Here is a 25,856-nt window from a genome sequence, read left to right as displayed (position 1 = left end):
AAGGGCAGAGAAGGACTGGAACTGGTTTAAGTGACCCATCCGGAAGCGGGCGCTCATGTAGCGGGTGAGAAGGGCCAGTGGCTGAGTTTTATTTTCTGTAGGGTGAATAAGGATCTGGCTCAGCTCTGTTAGCACCACGCTTGGATTGACCATCTGTAGGCCGTGCCTTATTCAGGTAGGAACCCACAATTCTTAACGGTTGTGTTTTGTGTTGCATGTGATGCTGGTATTTCATATTATATTTGTATTTACAATATATTAGTCGGATACCACGGGATAGAGGAAAAAACACAAATTCCCAGCTTCAGAGGTCCAATTCATCCCAACTTTCTCATTTAAATCATATTGGACACTAAAATTCTAATCATTGGGAGCTTCATTAAAAGCAATCTAGAAGCACGTTGTTGCAGTCCTTGATGAATAATGCCTATGTTCACACAAAAATTACCAGATACCTGGCAAGTGGAATCTCAATATCAATTTAGAAACATCTTGATCGAGCAGAGACACAATCTATCATTAAATGCGTTGCCACGCCGGTCATCAGAAAGAATTTATATTAATTTATAACTGAGTGTGAATGCTGCCATCACATCAGGCACCTAACCAAGCGTGCAAAGTGCCCGTGATAAGGCTTTTAGGAGTCATTGGCACAGAGCCTGTTGCTGCCTAATTCTAGCAACTATGACCAGATATCCCCTCGTAAACGCGTGTGCCAAGGGTGCATTAAGATGCATTATACTCATATATGTCTCAAATTAATGGAGTCATCTGATCACCCCGATACAACCAGCCTGGAACAGAAGCAAGCATCAAAAGGTTGTTTTTTAATGTGGATCTGAGTTGGCTAATTAATAAAATTTGTGGTTTTAGCAAAATCGGTTCTTGACCTACAACTTATTCTCAGCCAACATCTAACTAACCGTTTCCAAACAGCCACCAGTTAAAGGCAATCAGCCCCACATAAACACAAATGAATAGCCACGCTGAACTTTCTGCTCTGTGAACTTCTCTTCACATTATACCTGGATAAACGGCCATAAATTATGGATATTCAAATACGCATTTTAGAACCAAAGCCTGTAATCATAAGATTGGAATTGATGAATTTGGTCTATAAACATCCACATTTAATTTAGAGATGAGGTCAATGTCTTGCGGAGCGTGGTTTAATTTGCTCTTGCATTCTCCAGTGCAGCATGTGCAATAATATTTCCAACACAGACTTTTAAAAAGTTTAATTGGGTTTTAATCATCTTTATTTAATATATTCTGATTATTTTTAACGATACAGGTACTCCTCGACGATGAATTTATCATAAATTGAATATATTGTAAGTCGAAGTCACATATCGCTGCATGTACTGTACCTATAGCATCCTTGAGTAATGTACTGAACGTCCCTCGCTGTCGCAGCCGAGACATTGTAAAGACGACGAGCGTCTGTATGTAACCGTTAATGTCCATCAAATCTAGCATTTCCAGGAGCATTGTTTGTTGCATGAAAAGAAGAAATCATTACCAGATTTCCATTTAATAAGGAAATCAATGTACCAGGCTCAATATTTGGTGTTTTATTCACTACAATGGGAGTTTGCAGCTTTAAAGATGCATTATGGAGGGGCTAAACAGGGAGCTGATCTGGCCGGGTATAACACATAATTAAATAACAAATCTCGAGTCACGACACTGACTGACCTATGCATTATGCACAACCCACTCATCTACACTACCGTTCAAAAATTTGGTGTCACTTAGCTGCTTTCATGGAATACAAGGACATTTTTGTAATGTCAATTAGCCTTTTAAACTTAAACTTGGATCAGCGAACACAACGTGCCATTGGAACACAGGAGTGATGGGAGTGATAAAGACCCTCTGTACCCCTATGAAGATATTCCATTAAAAATCAGCCGTTTCCAGCTACAAGTCATTTACAACATTAACACCGTCTGCGCTGGATTACTGATCCATTTCATGTTATTTTAATGGACAAAATATGCTTTTTTTTCAAAAACAAGGAAAATTCTAAGTTCAAACTTTTGAACAATTGTGTGTCATAAAAATGATCTCTGGAGAGTATATATACACTGTACTAGCCAAATTGTCTCTATTTGGAATTCACCTCCTACAAATAATGGTTTTATTAAGGACCATCCACCAAGAATTCCCCAGCGCCGCACCAACGGGACTCCGAAGGTCTATCACATAACCCTACACTCTTCCATCAATGAGATTTTCCGTATGTCTTATCGAAGCATGTGGCAATTGTACAGTTATTGCGCTAAGAGGATTCCCTACTGCCCATAAGGGACACAGTGGTTTTGACAACTTGGCCAGTTAACCATTTACCGTGCATTATGAAGGGCCAACCATACGTCAATGCTATCTGGAGTCAAAAGCCACATAACAGTGGTCACACATTATCATCACGCTACCAACATAGGGAAACATAGAAGGATGTAACTCCATCATGGCTGAAAAGGAGGTTCTAGGGCTCAGGATCATCCTAGAATGGAAAATTTATATTAAAGTAACCATTTATACCTGGCTTCAGAGCTGCTCTAAACTTCACAATGTTCTAGTTCAGTTTCTTCTCATTTAATGCAAAGCAATTGCTTTCATATTTGTGTATGTTCACAGAAAGCATTTAATATATTTACTGGCGGTAAGCATAATAAACAGCTTTTAAAGCTTTATTTCAGCAAAAAAAAAAAAAAAGGCTTTCATGCCAACTACACAGACAGGTCTAATTTTCGTTGCTCAAGATCTGACTCTCTTTTATGTCTCCATAACCCCTTATCAAAAAGGAACAGCACAGCCTGATCCTGCGCTCTCTTATTGGTAGTAAATGTGAAAAAAATAATAGAATATACGATCAGCAGCTGCAAAGTGCTTACGCACTCTATGGTCAATAAATCTGACACCGTGAAGGATCTATATTTTTAATTAAATTCTGCTACCCCAATGTAGGATTTGTCACCAAGGCATTCGTTCTAAGAACAGTGATTCACTTATTCAGCAAATTATTGCATATTGTCTCTGCAGTCATGTCTGCTTTGGAGAGTGTGCGTGTGTTTGTGTAATATATATATATATATTTTACACAGACATATAATCATAGTTTGAAAAGCAAATCCATGTTGCATTATACTTTGGTCAAACATGCTGGACAGACTCTTGTTAAGTTTGGCTATCAATTTCTGGTGTTATATTGGTTTTAGTTGTGCTTTTTCCACTTTCTTCCGCATACCTCCATAAAGAGACACTCCAGTGTCACACACAGGCTCCTGAACAAAGAACGTATAATTAAGGTACTTTACTATGTATTCAATAAGACTGTAAAAAGAATCAAATTACTTCTCTTCAGGAAAAGCTTCAGCATCAGGGCACCACTCATCGAAATCAATCGACGTGCCGGAACATGCGCATTACCCCCTCTCGGAACGCTGGCCGTGTGTGTTCTAGTGCGGACTAGCAGTAAATATAAATCTATTTAACTTGGTGGGAGATGCGTTCGGCAAAACATCTCTTACAAGGCAAACAGCTGGGGATGCGGCAAATTCATATGGAGGGATTCTGCAGAAAACCATTTCATGCATTTGCAAAGGCGGCACCAAAAATGTAAAGCTATCCTAAACACTATTACATATGATACTATAGTGTGTAGAACGGAAATGACAGTAAGAGTTATGACATTTTTGGACATCTATGTCCCTTGAGGCTTAGATTTTAGGATATACCTTCATTTTTGCATCTAAGAGCTGCCCATATTTTTAAAAATGGATGCAACCCAGGACCGAGTGAAACCCGTTTGAAAAGCTTTAACCATTAACAGCACTCAGCTTTAGGCAACTGATTATCGGTAACGATACTGTCCTGGAAAACAGATCATTAAAACTATCAGACAACGGGGACATTTAGCTACTAAATAACAGAAGAAAATTTTCAGAGTTTTAATACAAAAAAACGTATTCTTTGTACAGTATATGCTGGTGGAGGGTATATTTTAATATATTCTACAGGAAAACAAAGGGACAAACAATAAGAAAATCGAGCTCATTCTTCCAAGCCCAGCTTTCACTTAAACTCTGCTCGCTGCCTTCGTTCGAGAAATAACCTCATTGACAAAACTATTATTCTTCGATACGATGTCGGCCTTAAACCGTTTCAGGGTGGACTTCAGCTCTTCTTTGGACATGTCCGTAAGCGGCAACGCTTTCACTTTGGAAAGAAAATCTTGAATTATTTTTTCACCTTCCTGCAATAGAACAAAATATAATCTGTCACGATTTAACAGAATGGTAAAGCGAACACTGGAATATTGATCATAAATACAAGTGCTACAATTGCAATAAACTATGCGGCTTGTAGATAGCCTTTCTATAGGTCACTAGCTTTGGTTAATTATTGGTTTAGATGGATGCAGAATGATAAATGCCTGTATCGTGGAAAGACACCAAACACTGCAAGATAAAATGAATTCAGGTCATCATGGTGTGATATCCGAAGCAAAACATATTTCACAACTTAACATTTCAGAACTTAGATAGATTGATCCTTTGCAGAATTAATGCATGTTATGTCGTCTTAAGTACTTATGCATCTGGATAGTCAGATTGAATAATAACAAAAAATGTCAATTTAACTGAGGATAATAACTATTTCACGCATGATTTTCTGTTGAGAATATAAAATCGAGGGATACATCTTCCCCAGCTAGACTTTACTTGGTTAAAAAAAAAAAACCCCCAAAAAACAACACTCTTTCCAAGTTAAAACATAAGGACTTCACAGTGATGGAATATTTAGCCTGGCAGGAATATCAGATCACGCTACAGGCTGACAGACTGTACCGTTACTGACAAAGATTAGCATTAGTCACAAATCCTTGTCTGTGCCGCGGTAGAACAAGCACTTCCCGGGATAACCAAGAGAATTTGCATTTCAACCAAGGTTTTACTTCTCCAGACATCTCACTCCTACCGCCTCATGTTCTTTACTCTGTCTGTCCACGCCATGGGTTATGGGTATTTGCAAACATGGCAGAAAACATCTCTCAGACACAGTCATGTGTTTTCTATTGATTTGGCCGTCCCTACTCCACTTACACTTTAGTTGTACTGAGAAGTGCATGGCGCCCACACACATACACGCACCGCATACAAGCAAAAACATGGACGGCGACAGGTACCAGCCAGCTGCAGACAGGTAAGTGACCAAGCAGAGCTTTATGGTTACTAAACATCACGACTGGCACTAATAGAATACGTATAACTATGTAGGGACAGCAGAGTCTACAATGCAATTTGCCATCCAGCTGAACGATCCAGTTTCTGTACTTGTGGGATGTAATTAACTCAAACATAGAATTTGACAGCAAATAAGAACCATCTGGCCCAACTAGTCTGCCCATGTAAAGACTCAGACCTTAATCAGTCCTTAGTCTTGTAAATTTCAGGACAGCCATAATCCTACGCCATGCATGCGTAAATATCCCTTACCCTGTTAAACTCTACCACTTCTCCTGGGAAGATTTTCCATTTATCTGCCGCCACCTCAGTAAAGTAAAACTCCCTTACATTACATGTAAAACATACAAACCTCCTTTTCGGTGCACCGTCTCTTGTTGCAGGGCTCGCCGCCTTCGTCTGAATATCCAATATACTGAAATTCCTCTAATTCCAACGCCTTCGCTTTGGCGTTTTCAATGACATGCTTAGGAAAGTTTGCAAGCTCTGCCACATGTATTCCAAAGCTCTGGTCGCAGACACCTGTATACATTAATAGAGAAAATGCTGTTACTGATAAGTCTCCAATATCTCTCGACCATTAAATTGAACTTTTTACAGGTCCAGCTCAGCCCTTCTTACTGGAGAAATTTACTGGACCTAACATAATGAATAGTGAAGTTGGGGAGCTGAAACCACGGCTCTCCTGCCATCTCTCCGTTAAACAGATGCCTTCGACGCAAAGCAACACGAACGAGCCGCACATTGATTTCCTCTGAATCAAGAGCCAGAGAACCTTCACCCCGAGCAAGGGACTCCTCTTTTACCTGTCCTTATTAGCAACTTCACCTTAATTAAAAGCGTTGTCATGTTTAAAGGTCCATTTCAGTGACTTATGATCAGCATCAATACGGCACCTAACTGGAAAACATCACTGCACATTATATATATGATATATACAGATATATATATACATATAAATATTTAATACTCAAAACAAGGTCAAATAGCCCATCTTCCATAACACAAAGCAAACAGAATTCTGCCCAGGGGATTTTATTCCGAATGTAATTTGTACTCTGATGTTAGGGCTTTTTATTTCTTTTATACCTGTAATGGCATCATGTTTTGTACTTTTTGCTTACACGAGTCAATGATTCAGCACCAGCCCTCCGCCTTTTAAAATATAAAGTAGATAACAGGGAGGAATGGATTGCTCTAATTAATGAAAGCCCCAACCGCTGATCTACTGAGCTTAGCCTGGGACTCTCCGCTTGGTCATAATCATTAACTGGTCAGGCAGTCTCTAAGTGCCGGCTGTAAAACCAGACTACATTTTATTACCGCCGGTACCACGGCGTGTGCGGTAACCTTCTGCCATTTCATTAGTTGCTAGAGATGAATCAATATAACTGCTCAAGGTAGAGCTGACTAACTTTCTCCACTGGCAAGTCTAGGACAGTAAAACAAATATTTCCAGAAGCACCACTGTCATATTTTTAATCAGTTGGCGTTTAACTTGCCCGTAGCCACCTCTGCCGTGAGAAGCAGCGCCCCGTTGTTTACTAACTCAAAAAGATTCCCGATAAAGGCAAATCGCCCGCACCGGCCCAAAGAGGTAACCCAATGCGTGCCGTGGACCGTCCTCATGTTTAATCAGTTATCGGAGCAGATGCTAATGAGATTCAATCTGCTTGTTACAGACCTTCAGGTTCAGAGACCTGTGTCTAAGATCACATGATTTCTAGTTTTAATTTCATTAAAAATTTAAAGTGGATCTTGTATATAAAATCAGGAAAAAAAACGATCCACCTATCACCACCCTTCAAGGAGAATGTAGTTGTTTATTTTAATTTTAGCCAAATTAAAGAAAAAAATTCAGCCAAGAAGAGGACTTGTAACCATTTGGAGCATGGCAGGCCGCTTCCTGGGACTATCATACCAGAAAAGCTCATCATAGACATATGATTTTGAGCCACTCCCCAACTCACAAAGTAATTACCCTCCCTCAAAAAAAGAGCCCAAATCCAGCACTTTAATGAAAGATGCGTTTCATTTGTAAGCTTTGATCACTCAATTGCACAACTTTTGATGAGGATAATAAATGTAAATCAGAAAATCTATGCCCAGGGTGACAACATCAACAGCAGCACTGAGCAAGTTTAATGACTAAAAAGCTAATGCACAACAGTGTATATAAAACACATGGCAATGAAAATGTAAAAACGCATGAGACGGCAGTACAAGGGCCTTTTATGGTAGAGAAAAACAGAAGAATCATTGTAATAGAACAGGGGCGTCCACTGTGCGGCCCTCCAGCTGCTGCAGGACTACATCTCCCATACTCCTCAGCCAGCCCCTTAGCTGAAAGAGCATTATGGGAGATGTACCCCTGCAGCAGCTGGAGGGCCGCACGTTGGACGCCCCTGTAATAGAGGACAAAACTGTAACGCATGTATAACCTGCTTTAAGACTGGTTGAGAACATTATATCCTTCTCTATCGTGAAACACTTGCAGGCCTTCTTTATCTCTATGCATATCCCACCTTACCTTCCTTAATGCGGTACAGCATGGTAAGGGTTTCATCTGTTGTAAGAGCTGTGACGTGCAAGTTATTGACGGTTGGAACTTGGTCTGCCAGGGCAGTTAATTCATGGAAGTGCGTGGCAAACATACAGAATGCCCCTATTTTAGTGGAGATATATTCCGATATTGCCCATGCAAGTCCAAAGCCATCATATGTGGATGTTCCTCTCCCCAATTCATCAATTATAATCAGAGAGTTTTTAGAGGCCGACCTGCAAAAATAACATTACGTTGAGGGATTTAAATGTACGAACAATCAAAAAGTAAATGCCACAGAATCAGACTTCATCCTGTATTCTTCACATACTTGTCCATAAAGCACGGTTTCGGTAGCCCTGCTTGTTCCATGGCTACTGCCCTCTCAACTCGAAGATTCCAAGCAACCCAAACTGTCCACTGTCCACCCACCTGCCATGATGTTTCCATGTCAGCAAACATTGACATGTACTTAACCCACCAATAATGGCAGGCCCAACTAGGCCTAGGGTGGTAGGTCACCCAGTTGGGCAATCAGGCTCCCTGGTACGTTGTTTCTCAATGGGTTTGTGAGGGAGATGAGGCATCTCTCCTGTAGCTGGCCAGTTACACCACAGAGGTTGGTGTCAAGGCAAAATGACCTTACCCATTGCCGTGCAAGCTGGCGCACGAGAAGATTTAGGGCTTCAATGATTATTTTAAGGATACACAATCAGTACCAACAAACCGGTCTTTGTATGATTAGAGGAGGTAGAGTAACCACCTGCCTCCTAAAGAAAACAAAATACTTTTGCATGGAATAGACAGACTGAAGCAGGTAATACCAGGGAGCAAAATAAATATGGGGTGAGCTTAGCCACGCCATTCATTTTTCCAATAAACTTCTGCCAAATTTGGAATAGAGTTAATGGTATATTCACAGATATTTTATAAATATGTAATGTGCGTCTTCATATACATACTCTGACCACATTCCTTTTTTATGTGTTTGTGTATAGCGTGACTGAGCATAGTATTCCACATACATAATGAATAATGAAAAACAACTTTCTGAAATAAAGAAAAAGAGTATAATAAAAACATAGAAATGAATAGCCTTTAGGTTAAAGACTGAAAAGAAATCTTGTTGTTTTCAAATCTTTGTGATGTCCGCCTTGCGCTGCACCAAGAGATCATTTGCTGTATTTGTTGAGAACCCATCGCTGCATTCTCAGTTATAAAGAAATCTATTTTCCTATATGCTTCTTAATTAAGTTGTGCCAGCAATCTAGCGATAGGAAAGGTCTGTTATCTACCTACGTGTTTCATTGAAATGCGTTTCTTGGGGATAATTTGGATTTATGAATAGTTTTATCTCTCACGTTCTGGAGCATTACACATTTCAACATCCGTCCAATGCTCTGTACAATTTGCTGCAACTATTCTTCCCACACTGACTAATTCTGAGATCGGTTATAGTACGTTTTTAATTGCGATGTGATATCTTATAAAGATATATTAGTTCGGTACCACAGCTTTACTATATCAGTGGTTAATAATACGTTATACAATCTGATCTTTTATCTAGGCTTCCCAGCAGTAGAACCCCCAGCCTATGGACCCCCAGACTAAGCCTTTGAACCACTGGCCCGGAAACAAGGGTATATCATAGATCGCTTCCAGATCTACAGCACTATATCTAAAGGCATTATAGTACGTTATTGATTATAAGTACCTGAGAATAGATGCCGTCTCGAGCATCTCAGCCATGAATGTAGACACTCCCTTCAATTGGCTATCTCCAGCTCCAACTCGTGCAAGTATGCAGTCCACGATGCTAATCTCTGCAGAGTCACATGGTACAAAGCAGCCAATCTGAGCCATTAGTACGATCACACCGGTCTGCCGGATATAGGTGGATTTGCCTCCCATGTTAGGACCTGGTAATAAGAATGTGACTAAATATTTAGTATTTAAAGTTACCAGTTCAAAGAAAATACCAAAACCATATCCGGGGAGCGCTTCTTTCACCAGAGCGCTGTTTCGTTAACACTTGTGATGAATTAATATGGGTTTGCTGACATTTTCCGATCGATACACACTGTGAAGATCTCAAATACTATTATTGCGTAAACTGCGGATGACACGTGTAATCAATTAAACACGTGTGCTGAAACAGTCCAAGTAAAACGCGTCGTGACAAAACTTAATATATGGCTGCAATAAATTTGAGAAATGTTGGAGCGTTACCGGTGATGATATGAAACATCTGCTTCTTTTTTTTAAATATGATATCGTTAGGAATGAACGCAACATCGTCTTGCACTTCAATACACGGGTGCCTGGCAGATTTCAGCACAATCCGTCCCTGTCCTTTCTCCAAGATGACCGGGCGAACATACGGTACCGGTGCTCCATTAGAAACATAAGCAAAGCTCACAACTGCGTCCAACTGGGCAATTACATCGTTCAGAGTCTGAATTGGATCCACATAGCCTGAAAAAGATGCAGAACAAGTTCATGTCAGAGAAATGTACATGTATGGTATATGTCGCTACCTTAAACCTGTCCATAAAATATATATCCATACACAAGGAAAGGATAAAGTTCCATAAAAACTTCCAGGTTCCATGATGACCTGGTAACGGAGATTTCCATACTCTATTAGCGAGATGGAGAGAAAAAGAAGACGTGAAGTTGAGATGATCTGTTTTGTACGATTTGCCTATAATATGTAATATCCTACGAGGTATTTAACAGAAAGTACAGTAAATTTATGACATTTCTTATATAAAAGAGGTAAACCACCGATGTTATATTTTGGCACTTTGATACAATATAAAATATCTGAATTGTGCGACTAGCGCTGCTTTCTCCATGAATGTAAAATGTGTATTTTGGAAATCTCACCTAGAGTATCGTGTAATATTCTGGAGACCCCATATCCAGAAGGAGACTGCCATTTTGGAGAGAGTTCAGCGGAGGGCGATTAAATGGTGAATGGTTTCCAGGATTAAAATTATAAGGATCTCAATAGGTATCAACATTTAAATACTCAAAGGGATCCAACAAAGGACACAGAAGTTTATTACTCCAAGGTAGGAGAAATGTTAGAACAGGAGGTCGTAAACTGGAGAGTCAGAAGTTCAGGTGTAATGTAAAAGTTCTACTTTAATGAGAGGAACATCAACTATAGTGGAACTGCCTCCCAAGAGAAGTGGTAGAGGCTACAGTGAGGGAATTTAATCCTGCATGGGACGGGCATAAAGCTATCCTGAAGATAAGACCAAGGGTTGATTAAGGTTTAAGTCTTTACAGCAGGGCAAAAAGGGGCAGACTAGGTGGGCAGAAAAGTTCTCATTTGCCATCAAAATTCTATGTTTCTTGTGCATCGACACACAGCGTCATTGAGAAATGTCCCAATAAACCCTGTGAGCTGTATTCAAACAAAGTTACAAACAGGGTCTTCTTACGCTGTTACTTGGAGCAGCGAAACATCCACGTAGCGGTGATAAAGCAATACGCGTGGTCCTTGTGTGGCTCAATGAGCCAGAATGATTAAGACTCGCGTGGAGTACAGGCAGCATGCACTGGCTCTTTTATTTAGGAAATAAATTAACATAAATGGTCACACAAACACTGCTCCCCTCTCTCTCCCATACACGTTCAAATCTTTCACAGCCCCAGAAAAGCAGCCACGGTCTTGTATCGTCTTATTGCTACTCAGCTGGAACCGGATCATTAGTAAGACACAACCCTACAACTCAATCGCTCTGCAAGCTTCCAACAGAGAAAACGCAGACGATTTCCTGGCAATTTCTAACAGGGGAAAAGAATTTGACGGCACAAAAGCTTATGGCAATTTAGCCTTATTTAACGCACGCTGCGCTTCTTTTTATTATTAAAACTGGGAGAATGACTGACAGTGATATTTATGGTAATACTAACTTAATTAGCCTGGACAAGTACAATAAATACATGTATACCAGTCCACGGGGGGTTTTACTTGTCAGTCATTATTAACAAAATAATTCTAGCTAGTATTTTCTTAAAATTCCTGCAGATCGACGTTGATATGTGCGCACACGTTATGTTACAGGCCGTCGGGTACATATCCTGCGTTGCATTCTCTGTGTTGGTATTTTGGGTTAACAGTTAAGACTTTTAAAACCCCAGTGGATATCCCCATAAGCTCATGACTACACATTATATATATAGAAGTATCTTTCAGTGAAGGAACACTTTAAATTGCACTTCTATAAAATATACTTAAACACGGCCGTCATCACAGGAGGTGTGAGCTATGTACATTAAACAGCGCCCAGACATCTGAATTTAAAACGATCTTATGACAATAATGTTAATACTTCTAGATTACTTGTCTTTCTGTGTATCGGTCTTTAAAGTCCTGATGGACAGCTGTTACAACACTGATGTACCACATTATTACACGCGCCACGGTACCAGCAGTGTAAACATCAGCAAAACCTATAGATAAATACAACTGAAAGACTAAAAGAGACCAAGCCATAGCTGGAGTTCCAACAACACTGCAGGACTGCCGGTGGCCGTCTTGGGACGTGAAAGGATACTGAGAACCTGTACTGATGCAAGACCCCAAGGACCACCAACAGGCCACATTTCCAACTACATAAATACGTAAGAAACCCTACTTTTCTCTACCTTTATTAAAAAGGTTTTTTGTTTTTTTTTCTCTTGACCCCCTTCTAAACTTTTTTTTTTGTAATTTCATTATACCTATCTATTATACAAATAAGAGAAGAACATTAAACAGTTGTTCAGATCACAAATAAATCACTAAATATATCATATATGCAAGCAATTTCTGAAAATATTTGCTTCCTCTTACTAATTCTAATCTGTATTGTTGACATCACATTTCAAAATGGATTTTGCTTGAATAAATCTATAATGCTGACGAGCATATTACATTCACACTATGCCCAGTACTCCCGATCCAAGGTCAGTCAGCACAGGGAGTTTGTGTGCCTAGAGACAGATGCATTTGGGGCTGACACGCAAATTATTTACTCTCAGTAAACAGAGACAAAAGGAGAAAAACTGTCGTTTCATCTACTCAAAAATAAAACTCTGTCCTTACCAGAAGAGATGTTAATGATCTCCTTAACAATGGCATTCTGGGCCTCTTCATATTCTTCCCTGTTTCTTATGTACTCTTCATTGAAGGAACTCAACTTGCTGTGTTTAAAATCACAATATTGTTAATTCTTTGATATTCTACAGGCATTCCGTTTCATAGACAACCAACTCAACAGCAAACCAACAAAAGATACAATCACGCCTTCATATTTTACCCAAGGAAACCACAACCAGCTAAAATCCAAAATTGTAGTCCAAAAATATTTTAAGTTTATTTTTATGAGCAAGTGCTAAAATTAGTGCTGCATCTTCCCAAATTGGTAATGGGAGCAGACTGACCAGATACCAAAATGAAAAGAAAAAATGTGCACCACCCAAATGTGGCCTTTTAGCCCCCAAACAACCTGTCAAGCCTAAGCATGGGCAGTATCACTGTACTCAGAAGGTGTTGCTGAACACATATTGGGGTGTTTGACAGTGACATATACCAAGAGCTATAAAGTTTTACCTAAGGTACAAGGTGTGTTAAAAAATTACTACCACAAACTTTGACAAAGGCTGGTGGTAGAATTTGTGAGTGGAAATAGTTAAAATACCACATACCTTTGTCTAGTTTTCAAAATACATGGTTTGATGGGGTAAATTGAATTGGCCAGCTGGCCCAAAGATGCCCCAAATAGGACGTGGGGGGAGAAGGACCAGATGTAAAAATACCAAGTCGAAAAACTGAATTGCAATTGTCCCAAATGTAGCATATAAGCCTCCAAATAACCTTGCCTAAGTCACAAGGCGTACAAAGAAACCAGCCCAGTCCTTAAGGGGTTAAAATAACGACAAAAGACCCACAGAAAACATTGAACAGGTTCAGCTTTTGCATAAAATATTGTTAGACCTTATCCTAGAAATTATCACCATATGTGAAGTTGCGCCAACCTGCTTCCCCTTGTAAATTAAAAGAATTTCACTAGGTAGGTTTTAATTAAAAAAAAAAATAAAAAAAAAAAAAAATAACAAAATGAATTCCAAGCTGGTAATTAAGTTATGTTCACGTGTGCATGCAAGGATTTCAAAGAATAATTGATTTATTAGACAGAAGCTATTAAATGATGCTGGCGTTAAGTAGCATTTTCTTATGTGCTGTGATAAGTTGCAACACTAATGCTGTCTGAAGAATTACTTTGTTAAATTAACACAAGCATAAAAAACAGCTAAAAGAAGCAAACGCACAAAGAATTAATAACATTAACACCATTGAAGATTTGCTTCAACACGAAAAACAAATCACACAGTTTGAGGATGTCTTAGACATCTAATGATGTCATACTTTATTTTCACAAATACTGCACAAAAAATGAATACAAATTAGCATTTTAGGACGACCCACACTGTTATTACCTTTTTATGGGCCTGATATTTATTATGTGGCCTTCTAGCTCACTGGTAAACCGGTGTGACCTTTAACCAGAAATTTGTATAAAGTGCTTTATGCCACAAGCAGTATACACAAACCACAACCGTGCTACTCCCGGGTCACTAATGTATTGATGGTGTTACTCCACACCTCACCCGATGTACTGTATTGTCCCAAATTACAGTCCGCACCCTTTTAGTTTGGTGCCTTTTTATTTGAAAATATAATTTTTTCAACAGAAAGGTAGTGAACAGAATGAAGGTGGACATGGCTGGCCCTCCTGAATAGTTAAACCCTGATTATGGGCTGCAGCCCTGATAAAGATGTTAATTAGGAGGGGGGGTAGGGCGTATAATCGGGACAATATGGCATACAACTTGGCAGCAAACCCAGGTAGTGACCACAGAACTTATTCTTCACCTGTCAGAACACTACAGAACCTTATGGGACTTTAGAGTCAACTGTAAAGATGATGTAGAGTTCATGTCTTTAAAGTGGATGCGTTGTGACATTATTATGGATGTGACCCACACACACAACATACAGACATTCTCTAACATGACAGATCCACTATAAAGTATCAGTGCATGGACACCATTGCACTTTACTGCATGGAAATTGGTTTACGTCTGTTGCTTTATCCTCCTCCTGTGTATTCTAGCAGAGCCAGAGACTTACGTTGGTACTCTTATGGCACATGCACCGTAGCGGATGCCAGCTTATGAAAGCTATTGAAACCAATGAGGTTATTAAATATCACAAACCTACCTGAAAATGATTCGACAAAATAAATGGACAATTAAATTTTGCTTGGATCATGAAAACTCCTCTAGTCTGACATCCGGTACAACAAAAAGTAGACAAGAACAACTAGGGAAAGCCGTGAATATAATTATGCCCCCCCTTCCCCCCCCAGGGAACAATGACATTTAATTTTAATAAATTAGCTATTGCTGTCATCAGCCCTTTTTGATTAGTGCACGGTTAACATGACACCCCCCTCATTTTTGTTCCGTGGACATATTGTACAAACAGCTATAGAGATAAAACTGAAAAGCTCAGCGGCGTATTGAGCACCTGGCACATTAACAACGCAAGAACAGGTGGCCGGCACCTCTACTGAATAGTAACAGTATCCACTATTCAGACGTGTTTGGAATTAAATTACCTCCTGAAAGATTCATTAATCAACCGTTTACACGTTGTATGCTTAGCTGCTTTGCTTTGTTAAACTACAAATAAACATTACATAAGCGTCCAAAGGTCTATATCCATCCAGTTGGATACGTGAAAATCATTGGTAATACTATGCTTCGGGCCCCAATATAAATGCCAACTCAAACAATGAAAATTGGGCACTGTTTACACCCATTTCAGTAAAAAAAATAAAAACCTTTTCTGATCATTTTATGAAGCTTTATTTCTAAAGTAACCTTTGCTGCTTTCAAGTGGAAATCATAAAAATAAGGTTGTGCATCTGCAGAGAGCTGGCCATTAGAAAATAAATGCCAACTACCAATGAGACTGTGTATACAGTATATGACAGCAATATTGGAAATACACAAAAAAAAAACAAAAACAAAAAAACAAAAGAATAAAAAAACCAAAGTACCAACACTGTCTGCACAAAGAAATGGGAAGAAATCATTCCCGAGTCTTTAGAGCGCAACTTAATAATCTATAAAAGAACATGGGTGTCTGGGGACACAGAGAGACAAGTCACCTCTAAATATTAGGCAGAATTATCGTTCTGGTCGTGCTTGTAAAACAAGACATGGTTTTCAATTCAGACAGCACTTAAAAATAGTTTATTCTGAATGCTCTTGTGTCTCTTGCTCCATTAAGGGGCCGATAAATTCTGAAGACTTCAATGCTTGAGTCTGCCGATACATTTCCAGTAGATAAAAAGAACGATATTGTAAGAGCATAAAAATAAACCAGTTCAATAAAACTTCCCCAAACTTTCCTTAAAGAATCAGAGGGTTGTTGGAGGAATTCATACAAAATACATTTTTGAGTAGATTTATAACCGTTACTCTTTATCTCGCTTTAAAAGGATTTTGCATTAAATTTGTGGTCTTGTCAATTCTGCTATATATATATAAATAAATAAAGGTAAAAGTTACAATTAATAATTACAGAAAATACGCTGCGTGACAGCTTATGGTCCTGGAGAGATGGATGCAACATGTAAACCTTATTGCCTGCCTGCATATCTTTACATGCCATGCTTGAGGCTTGTAATTCATGAGCATATACAAGGACATCATTTATCTCTCAGACAATATGCTGCTAAACTATAATTCATACACTCATTACTACCTTACAGACTTCATTCTGCAAAGCCTGACAGGTCCCTTACTACAAATTTGTGGCGGAACTGGGCCGTCGTTTGACTACTCTATAGGTTAGCCCATATGTACTAAAACACTTGCTTCAATATTGGTTTATTACCATTACCGGAGAAATTTCAGAAATGACCAAGAGAAATGGCAGGATATATTCAGATTGCTGGACATACCATAACTAAGGAATTCGATATTTTGTTTCATATGACAAATCCTCCCACCCCCCTCCGCACGATTTTTTTACAAAAATTAGAACAATACCTGTTTGTAAATCTCACACCATTTTTCTGAATGTCAATGGTAGTAAACTTCTTGTTGTTACGTAGAGCTTTCTCTTCCTTGCAAGTAACTCGGAAATAATGACCAAGTTGAGCATTGGATTCCAGTTTTATGCTTTTACCTGCATCCAGACCTGTTTATAAAATACAGAAAAACGATTGCTTGAGACAGAGACAAATTATCTACATGCCATATTTAGGCAGCCCTTGTAATTCAAACGCATATACAGAACTTATCTTTCAGATGTGCTACCGAACTACAAGTCATACTCTCTGTACTTGCTTACAGAGTTCATTCATTCCCTTACTATGGAGCAAACGTTCTGCACTCTCCACGTGACTCACCTACAAGCATCCAGAGAGGAGCCGGAGACAGAAACTGATCAGCTAATATAAGATATCCCGTTATATCTTTAGAGAGACTGCACTTTACAGCTCTGAAACTGGAAGAGTTAACTCAAGATATCTATATTTAATATCTTTGATACTTGATATCTCTCATTTAATATCCTATTACGTATGAATGAGGGAAATAAACCATAACCTGGTTAGGAAAAAATGATTCTTATAAATGAACTTAAAGAAGTATGTTTAACACAAGCCTGTCAATACTGTGGAATATTAGGGTGTGGGAGAGCAAGGCTCGAGGAGGTTAAAGGTGCTTTGCATTTTGAGTTGGAGGCTTGGGAGATGCCATGTTTTCGGGAGAACATTCCGTTAGCTAAACAGATGAACCTATTTGTAAGGAACCGGACTATTACTGTAGGCAGAGTAAAGAGTGTCGAAACGCATCCGTATATAACGTTGGTTCAAAAGAAACATTATTTCCATTGGAGAAGGTCCGAACGGAGGCATTTTTTATGACATTTAAAGTCACTTAACAATAAAAATGACTACATCGGGTGAAACGGCACCTTTAACACTTTTGTTACTAAATGCAGCATTAGAAACATCATCCCTAGTACACAGGAACTTCCACGCTTTCCATTAATGGATTGGAAGTTGTACTCTTACCATGATGTACATGTGTAGATGAGGGGGCAGCGAAGAAACATGCTTTCATGTCATCTTCACATCATGCACACGGTACTACCCGTTGTTGCTTGCTAACTTATAGATAAAACTCCAATTTCGATTTAAAGCTTAAAAACTATTCTTGTGTCTTCAGCACACTGCTATGACGTGCATGTACATTGGTGGCCGGAGAGCCCATGAATTAGTGTGTATCCGCCATGTATGATGTATGCAATGTAAACTTTATTATTTTATACATCATACATAGCAGACATCAGTCACACACACGTGAAATAAAACAGATTTTCTTTGGGTTATATTGCTTAGCGACACGCAATGCAAACAGTGTAATTATAGGTTAAGTGAAAAAATAGACATGAAGGCAGGATTATGGCCCCGGGGGAGTTTGGCGCAACTGTGTTAAGGTCATTAACGAGAAGATCACAAAACTGATATGACACGAAGAAGCACACAAGCTCTTTTACCAGATGCAATTTAAAAACTACACATTTCTTCAGAAGTGTTACATTAAAGAAAGAGAGGATACGAAACACCCACCAAGTTCTCTGGCTGCACTGTTCAGGGTCGACTGCATGTTCTTTTCCAGCTCATCCATCTTTTCTCTTAGCTCTGTCAGGTTAGGATCAAAAGAAGCCTTTACAAGGAATTCATGATTTTCCACCTTAAAAAAAAAACCACAACTCATCAAGAATGTTCCAGCTCTTGTTAAAGAGATCCTCTGAGTTTATAAAGAAATATTTAGACACATCAAAGAGATTAAAGAGAAGAGTATTTCGTATTACTCTAAGGATGTAAAAAGGTACCATATGAGGTTGAGATGTAAGCATTTTAAGCCATTGATTTTGCAATATGAATGTCCACCTCCAACAAGCCTCTCCAGCAAAAAGTGCTGAGCTGGCCATCATTCAGGGTTCGGTAGCATCCCAAATCGGCCCCCCATCAACTAAACATACAGCACCCGCTCAGTCTCGCCTGCAGGAGAAGCTCACCAAGGTGGTCTGCATCATGTTAGCATAAATCTGTGGGCTAAATAGGTTAAACACACCAAAACTGACGGTTTAGGGAATAAAGACCTAGGATCTGTTCCAGTGAAATCACCAGCTTAGAGAAGTTGGAAGCGCCCTCAACCAAAGATAAATCAACTCTCCTGACTCATCCAAACCACCATGCAAATACGAACAAATATTTTACTAGTATATCAAAATACATCGATACAAACCCACATATGATAAAGTAGTACTTATGCCCATTTTAAATAAATAAATAAATAAATAAAATGAGACTATTAATCATCGCCAGAAATAGCAAAGCCAACAAACATCTGCAGTCCTTAGGGGTAAAACTGCAGAGGAAAGCCGAGATGCCTTGAATCTCCAAGGACAGCAGAACTGCCAAACATTATTAAAATATGTATATTACTACTAATTCCAAGCGAAGCCTTAACTGTCTGACGGAAATAAAACTGAACGGCAATCTTGTTTATTCTAGAATTAATGTTCATGCGAGTGTCCTAAACCTAATTTTAGTCAATTCTGCATCACTTCGTTTGGCATCAAACACCAAGACAAACAGCCCTGGTTTGAATCAATAATTATCTATTTTACATTACACTTTATACAGCACCAGCAGATTCCGTAGCGCTGGATCTATTTAATTTATGCCAGAAATATGTCTCTCTCTCCCGGGGTAAAACACATTAAAATGTATTTTTCATACATTCAGCATTAACATTTAATTAAACTTTACAGTGGGCTCAGACAAAAATATATAGAATGTTGCACTGCAGTTTTAGAGCAAGTGCTGGGTTGGTATTTTATTTCAGAGTAAGCTTGTATTCTTTTCTTCAATTGAATGCATATATTCAAGAAACAGACTATATAAATCTGGACGGCACTGTTTTAATGAATACTGCGTTCTGGATGTTTATAATGAAACAGAAGTAATCATTACTAACTGCCTTACTAATACCGTGTAATGTATTAAAAACACAAGGTAAAAAATGTATTAATATGCCATTATTACTCATTTTTTTAAACAGATTGATTCCACACAGTTAATACAAATCAAACATCAGTCATTAGGAGGAAACATTACAAATAAATAGGTAAAATCAAAACCAGATTCCTTATAAAACTCAAAAAAAAAAAATTCTATATTACCGTATTTGCTCGATTATAAGACGAGGTTTTTTTCAGAGCAAATGCTCTGAAAAATACCCCTCGTCTTACAATCGGGGTCGTCTTCTAATCAGACCTCAAATAGAGGTCTGATTAGGAGACTAAGATCCAGATCCCCCGCACCGCTGCAGGGGACCTGGATCCTCCTGTCGTCGCCCCCCCCCCCCACACACACACTTACCGGTGCTTCCGGAGGTGAAGTTGGCAGCGGGGGTTTGTATGCGTCCGTCGCAAATACCTTCCCCGACTGTCAGAGATCAGAGTTCCAGAGTTCCTGATGTCTGACAGCCAGGGAAGGTATTTGCGACGGACGCATACAAACCCCCGCTGCCAACTCCAACTCCTTCCGGCTGCCGCGGAATGAGACGTCAACCCGCTGCCCCGGCAATACAGCAGGAAATTGGAAGCACCGGTAAGTAAGAGTGTGTGTGTGTGTGTGTGTGTGTGTGTGTGTGTGTGTGTGTGTGTGTGTGTGTGTGTGTGTGTGTGTGTGTGTGTGTGTGTGTGTGTGTGTAGGGCATTTCTGGAATGCCTTACACCCCTATATGCCACTCTGGCACTTAGGGGGTTAAAAGGCATATTATGGGGCAGAGTGGCATATAGGGAGGTATAAGGCATTTCAGGAGGCAGAGTGGCGTTAAGGGGGCATTTAATAGTGCACTCTGCCTCCTGAAATGCCTTATACCTCCCTATATGCCACTCTGCCCCATAATATGCCTTTTAACCCCCTAAATGCCAGAGTGGCATATAGGGGTATAAGGCATTTCTGGAGGCAGAGTGCTCTATATAATGCCTTTTAACTCCCTTAATGCCACTCTGCCTCCTGGAATGCCTTATACCTCCCTATATGCCACTCTGCCCCATAATATGCATTTTAACCCCCTAAATGCCAGAATGGGATATAGGGGTATAAGGCATTTCTGGAGGCAGAGTGGCACATAGGGGGTCAAAAGGCATACCATGGGGCACAGTGGCATATAGAGGGTTAAAAGGCATATCATGGGCCACAGTGCCATATTGGTGTGGCAAGCCTGGGGGCAGATGTGTGTAACTGGGGGACAGGTTGGAAAATACGAGAAATATAAACAAAAAAAAAATATTTTTCTCAATCATAGCTTTTATTAAAAAAAATAGTTTACATGAATTAACATTTACTGGTAAAACTTTTTTCCTTTAGGGTCGTCTTATATTCAGGCTTTTTCTTTTTTTCCTAAGTTAATATTCAGATTTTGGGGGGTCGTCTTATAATCAGGGTCGTCTTATAATCGAGCAAATACGGTATATATATATATATATATATATATTAGTTTTTTAATTTAAATATATAGATATAGTTCTCTCTCGCTCTCATTATATATATATATATAGATATATATATATATAGATATATATATCTATATATATATATATATATATATATATCTATATATCTGCCTACGGCCATTACCGGTCCAAACTATTCGCAAAGGTTAAGTGTTACTCATTGCAACTGGAACAAGCCTAGCGAAAGCTTTGTAATCCCACTCCTGCCCAAAATTCACTCTTATACACCGTATAACATGATTATATTTTCTACACTTTGGATTAATTCTAGTCTGCTGTGATTTTTTTTTTAAAGGGGTGGAAAAAGAAAGAATAGTTTTATAAAGAGGTTTCTATAATTACAGCTACTAAAGCTACAATCAGACTTGACTGATAAAAGATAACTAACTGTCTTAGCCATTATGGGCGCACATGGCTTTTCGTAACTAGAATCAGGGGCAGATAAAGATCAGATGGGACACTGGGGCTTCAATGCTAAAGGAACCCTCTGTAGAAATAAGTATACATTTATTCATACACACAGCGTATATTCTCACTAGGATTACGTATTTGTTTTGTCTTTATTTAGCCATAGTCACAGCTATATGTTGCGTTGCCAGCCAGGAATTATATTTAAGGTGACAGAAGGGCTGCTTAAACTGATAAAAAATAATGTCAACACAGACAAGTGATGGAAGCAGCAATTCTGCTACTGATCTTGTGTTGTCCACTGATACACACAAAGGCACAACACACAAATGCAGACAGACACAGATATGCTTAAGAAGAAACAATTACATGCATTCATACAGATACACACAGTCCTATCAGGAGAGTTTGGCCTTTAACTCCACACTATGAAGACCCAATACGGGCAGGTCTCTCCAGTAAAAAAATTGGATTTAAACATGTATATAGGGCAGCTAAGATCTTCAGGCAGGAGGAGCTGTAGTTTGATCTTCATAACACATATTGAAGTCAAGGTGCTGAAACATCTCTCCTACCAACTCTTGTTTTAGTGAATAAACCCCACTGATTTCAATAAACACGTTACACACGCTGCTACCTGCAGGGTAGAGTTGTGTAAAAACAAAAGTACACCCTCTTTGAATTCTATGGTTTAACATATCAGTACATAACAATCACCTGTCAATCAATCATGATAATGGTGAACACCACATGACATATTACACATGGTCATTATTTATTCAACAAAAATAAAGCCAACATGGAGAAGCCATGTGTGGAAAAACTAAGTACACTCCTTACTGCTGCCATAGGAATTAAGATGCCAAGTAGTTACCCCTATTTTGTTCCTTATTTTGTCTCTTAGACTTTATTGGTGAGAGGGGATAGGAGAAGTGTACTTTGGTATTTTCGTTTAATTTCTGAGCTGACCGGTTCCCACTTTAGAGATGAGATGAGTTAAATGTTAAGTTTTATATTCCCTTTTGCTTAACTGCATTATAAGATTACAGACAATGGCTAGTTTGAACAGGACAATTTTGTACTCAGCAAAAAAGAAAAAGCTTTTCAGAGTGTACGAAAACCACGTAATCATATAGTTAAATGCTTTTAATATATAAAATACATTTTAAGCCTATTTGACACAGTGTATGCTTTGTTCATTGCCTGATCCTTTCCCCAAATTCTTTATTACCAACTAAGCAGTACATACTATAAATTACCAATCTTGATAGTTCAGTGCACAAAAACCTCATTAAATAGAATGTCTTCTGCATGAGTTACACCAGATTGTACGAAATCAGAATATGCCTGATGTTCTAGTACAATATTTTTCCTAGATCTGCTTTAAAAGATAAGAAAACAAAAGATACTACATTTTAATGAATGAATACAATTCTGGCAGTTTTATTTGCAGCAGACCAAGTTCTTTAAAACTCTGCTCTGCTAGGAAATAGACATACAGTATGATGAGTAATCACTCCATCATCACAAGGAACTCCACGTCCATTCACTGCTCCATCCGGCCACAGCAGGACACTTATGACAGTGCCCCATTTGGGACTTCTAATCTTGGAAATGTATCTTGCTCTTATGATTTAAAGGTCAAAAGTTATTAAAGGCAGGCAATGTCAATATAACATTACACAGAATCCTATATCTTTTATCGAACATAAAATTACATAAGTGATAGCAAATGTGAACATAATTACAAAGAAAATCACCCGTCGCTGGAAAAAAAATGACAATATGTCACTTTATAAGCCAAAAGGGAATTTATGCTGGCAAATGTAAGGGTGAATCGTTATTTTACAAACACAAATTTCCCACTTATTGGCATAAAGCTAAATGACAAATATAGCAGCTGCGTGTCCATATGGCCATGATCTTCTCTGCAAAGCACACCACGGGAAAACTCAACCTGGGCACCACAGCTGGTGGTAACTTTTACATATACACAAAGCGAGTGTCACTTGGTCTTGAATAGGGAGCTCTCATGGTGCCACAATGTACAGGGCGTGAAGCCGGGACTCCAAGGGTTACGTATACTAGTTGACATTTTCTCACAGACATTCTATTGTTTTAAGTAATTCTGACTTCACGGCGGAGCAGTCAAGCAGACTTGTTCATTTTGTGCTCATTACTTGCGTTATGAGGGCGTCTCAGAGGTTACCCATTTATGACTGGTAAATCATTGTAATTGGACTGTAACAGACTCTGGGTTTATTGCACTTAATGTCAGTCTAAGTGCCGCGCTAGCAAAACATATTCATCCCAGAAGCATTAGTAGATATTGTTACATTTGTAATAAATCTGAATGTACAGTAAACACACAGTCGAGAACATTGGTCCTCAAATTAATTTTTTATACCACTCTTATCTCTGCCAGTGTCATGAAGCACCTCCACTCCAACTCCACAGACGGCCCACCTACCTAAAATTGATAGGACCCAGGAGAGCAATGGTCTGATGGACACTCCGATTTGGTGCCTTCTTGAACCAGTTTTGTGTGAACTATACTTTTATTGGGTTCCTTGGCAGGTCTTATCCCCTGGAATGATTGCTGCCAGGTCTCCCCTGAAGGGCTCAGAGATCATAGCTTCTATGCTCATTCATGTAGCCACAATTGTCATGGTGGCCACACTTTGGAAATGCTGGTCTACAATTCAGATATTCCAAGAAATGATTCTGCAGTGTACATTCAAAGCAGCAATTATACATCCACCAGTACGGTCTTGTTTTAAGTCTACATAGTCCCAAAAAAAGTAAAGTAGAAACTGCATAAACATAGGCAATCCAAGCACAGCTATGTAGATGTGTGCTCAATGTATGCCAGCGTGAAAAAACACTCAATAGTCCATGAGGTGAACCGCAAACATGTGCCATGACATCTGGGCAAACATTAGGAAGATGAGAATCATACTAAAGATCTGAGTAAATAAAATACAGCACCCGTGCTGCTAAACATTAGGAGCGATGGATTTAAAATCGTTATCCAATACCAGTCTAGGTTGGTTGGTGATGCTCCATACATTAGTGTCAACATCGGTACGTTGTAATCCGACATGAACTAAGTTTACTCTAGCTCTTATTTAAAAATGCTGCTATTTGGGGTTCTTACAGTAATCCCTAAATAATGTAGACAAAGAAAAAAAATCCCTTCAAAACAGGAATTTCACAGGTGAAGGTAAAAGTAGTCTGAATACATTCAGTCTAGAATCTCACGACTTCAGAAAAACGAATGTTAACAAAAGAAATAAAAAATAATGCCAGTAAAATGGAAACCGCATTAAAGACAGCTCGCTGATGCGGATAAACATTAAAGGGACACTCAAATGTCCCATTTGCCCCCCCCCAACCGCCATTAGCTACTTTGTATGCATTGTTTAAAAACAAAAAAGAAAAACTGTACAGTGCCAAGAAAAAGTAAGTGACCCCTTTGGAATTACTTGTTTATCTGCATTAATTGCTCATAAAATGTGATCTCATCTACATCTAAGTCACGAGTATATTCAAGCACAACATGCTTAAGCTAAAAGCAGACAAACAATAACAACCTTTCATGTCTTTACTGCTGCTGGAAATAGCGAGTGAACCCTTGGATTTAGTAACGGGTCAAACCTCCTTTGGCAGCAATAGCTACAAACAAGCGAGTACGGTCGCTCCGGATCAGATCTGCGCAAGGTTCAGGGCGAATTTTGGACCATTCTTTCTTACAGAACTGCTTAAGCTCAGCCATATTCCTAGGATGTCTGGTGCGAATGGCTCTCTCAAGGTCATTCCACATCATCTCTAACAGGTTAAGGTCTGGGCTCTGACTAAACCCCTTCAAAAGGTGGATTTTGTTTTTTGAAACCATTCTGTAGTACATTTACTTTGATGTTTATGTTCACTATCCTGCTACATTACAATAACTTCTACTGAGCTTCAGCTGATGGACAGCCAT

At 39.0% G+C, this 25,856-nt stretch overlaps 2 protein-coding genes across 2 annotated transcripts in view; one reads left to right on the top strand and one right to left on the bottom strand.

Moving 5' to 3' along the window:
- The window catches only part of CALM2 (calmodulin 2), a 186,015-nt gene that overhangs the window by 43,417 nt on the left and 116,742 nt on the right, over positions 1 to 25,856 (top strand). The window lies entirely within an intron of this gene.
- Positions 3,991 to 25,856, bottom strand: part of MSH2 (mutS homolog 2) — a 43,322-nt gene continuing 21,456 nt past the window's right edge. The window contains exons 9-16 of the mRNA XM_053461081.1: positions 18,504 to 18,627; positions 16,915 to 17,065; positions 12,896 to 12,993; positions 10,024 to 10,269; positions 9,509 to 9,713; positions 7,783 to 8,030; positions 5,605 to 5,774; positions 3,991 to 4,261 (exon numbers count right to left, since the gene is read on the bottom strand). Coding sequence (XP_053317056.1) covers positions 4,085 to 4,261; positions 5,605 to 5,774; positions 7,783 to 8,030; positions 9,509 to 9,713; positions 10,024 to 10,269; positions 12,896 to 12,993; positions 16,915 to 17,065; positions 18,504 to 18,627 — 1,419 coding nt within the window. The 3' untranslated portion in view covers positions 3,991 to 4,084. The remainder of the gene's footprint in view (positions 4,262 to 5,604; positions 5,775 to 7,782; positions 8,031 to 9,508; positions 9,714 to 10,023; positions 10,270 to 12,895; positions 12,994 to 16,914; positions 17,066 to 18,503; positions 18,628 to 25,856) is intronic.

The sequence above is a fragment of the Spea bombifrons genome, chromosome 3, assembly GCF_027358695.1.
Source record: "Spea bombifrons isolate aSpeBom1 chromosome 3, aSpeBom1.2.pri, whole genome shotgun sequence".
Taxonomy (NCBI): Eukaryota; Metazoa; Chordata; class Amphibia; order Anura; family Pelobatidae; genus Spea; species Spea bombifrons.
The sequence above is the reverse complement of the archived record's forward strand: the minus strand, read 5'-3'. Positions and strand labels throughout refer to the sequence as shown.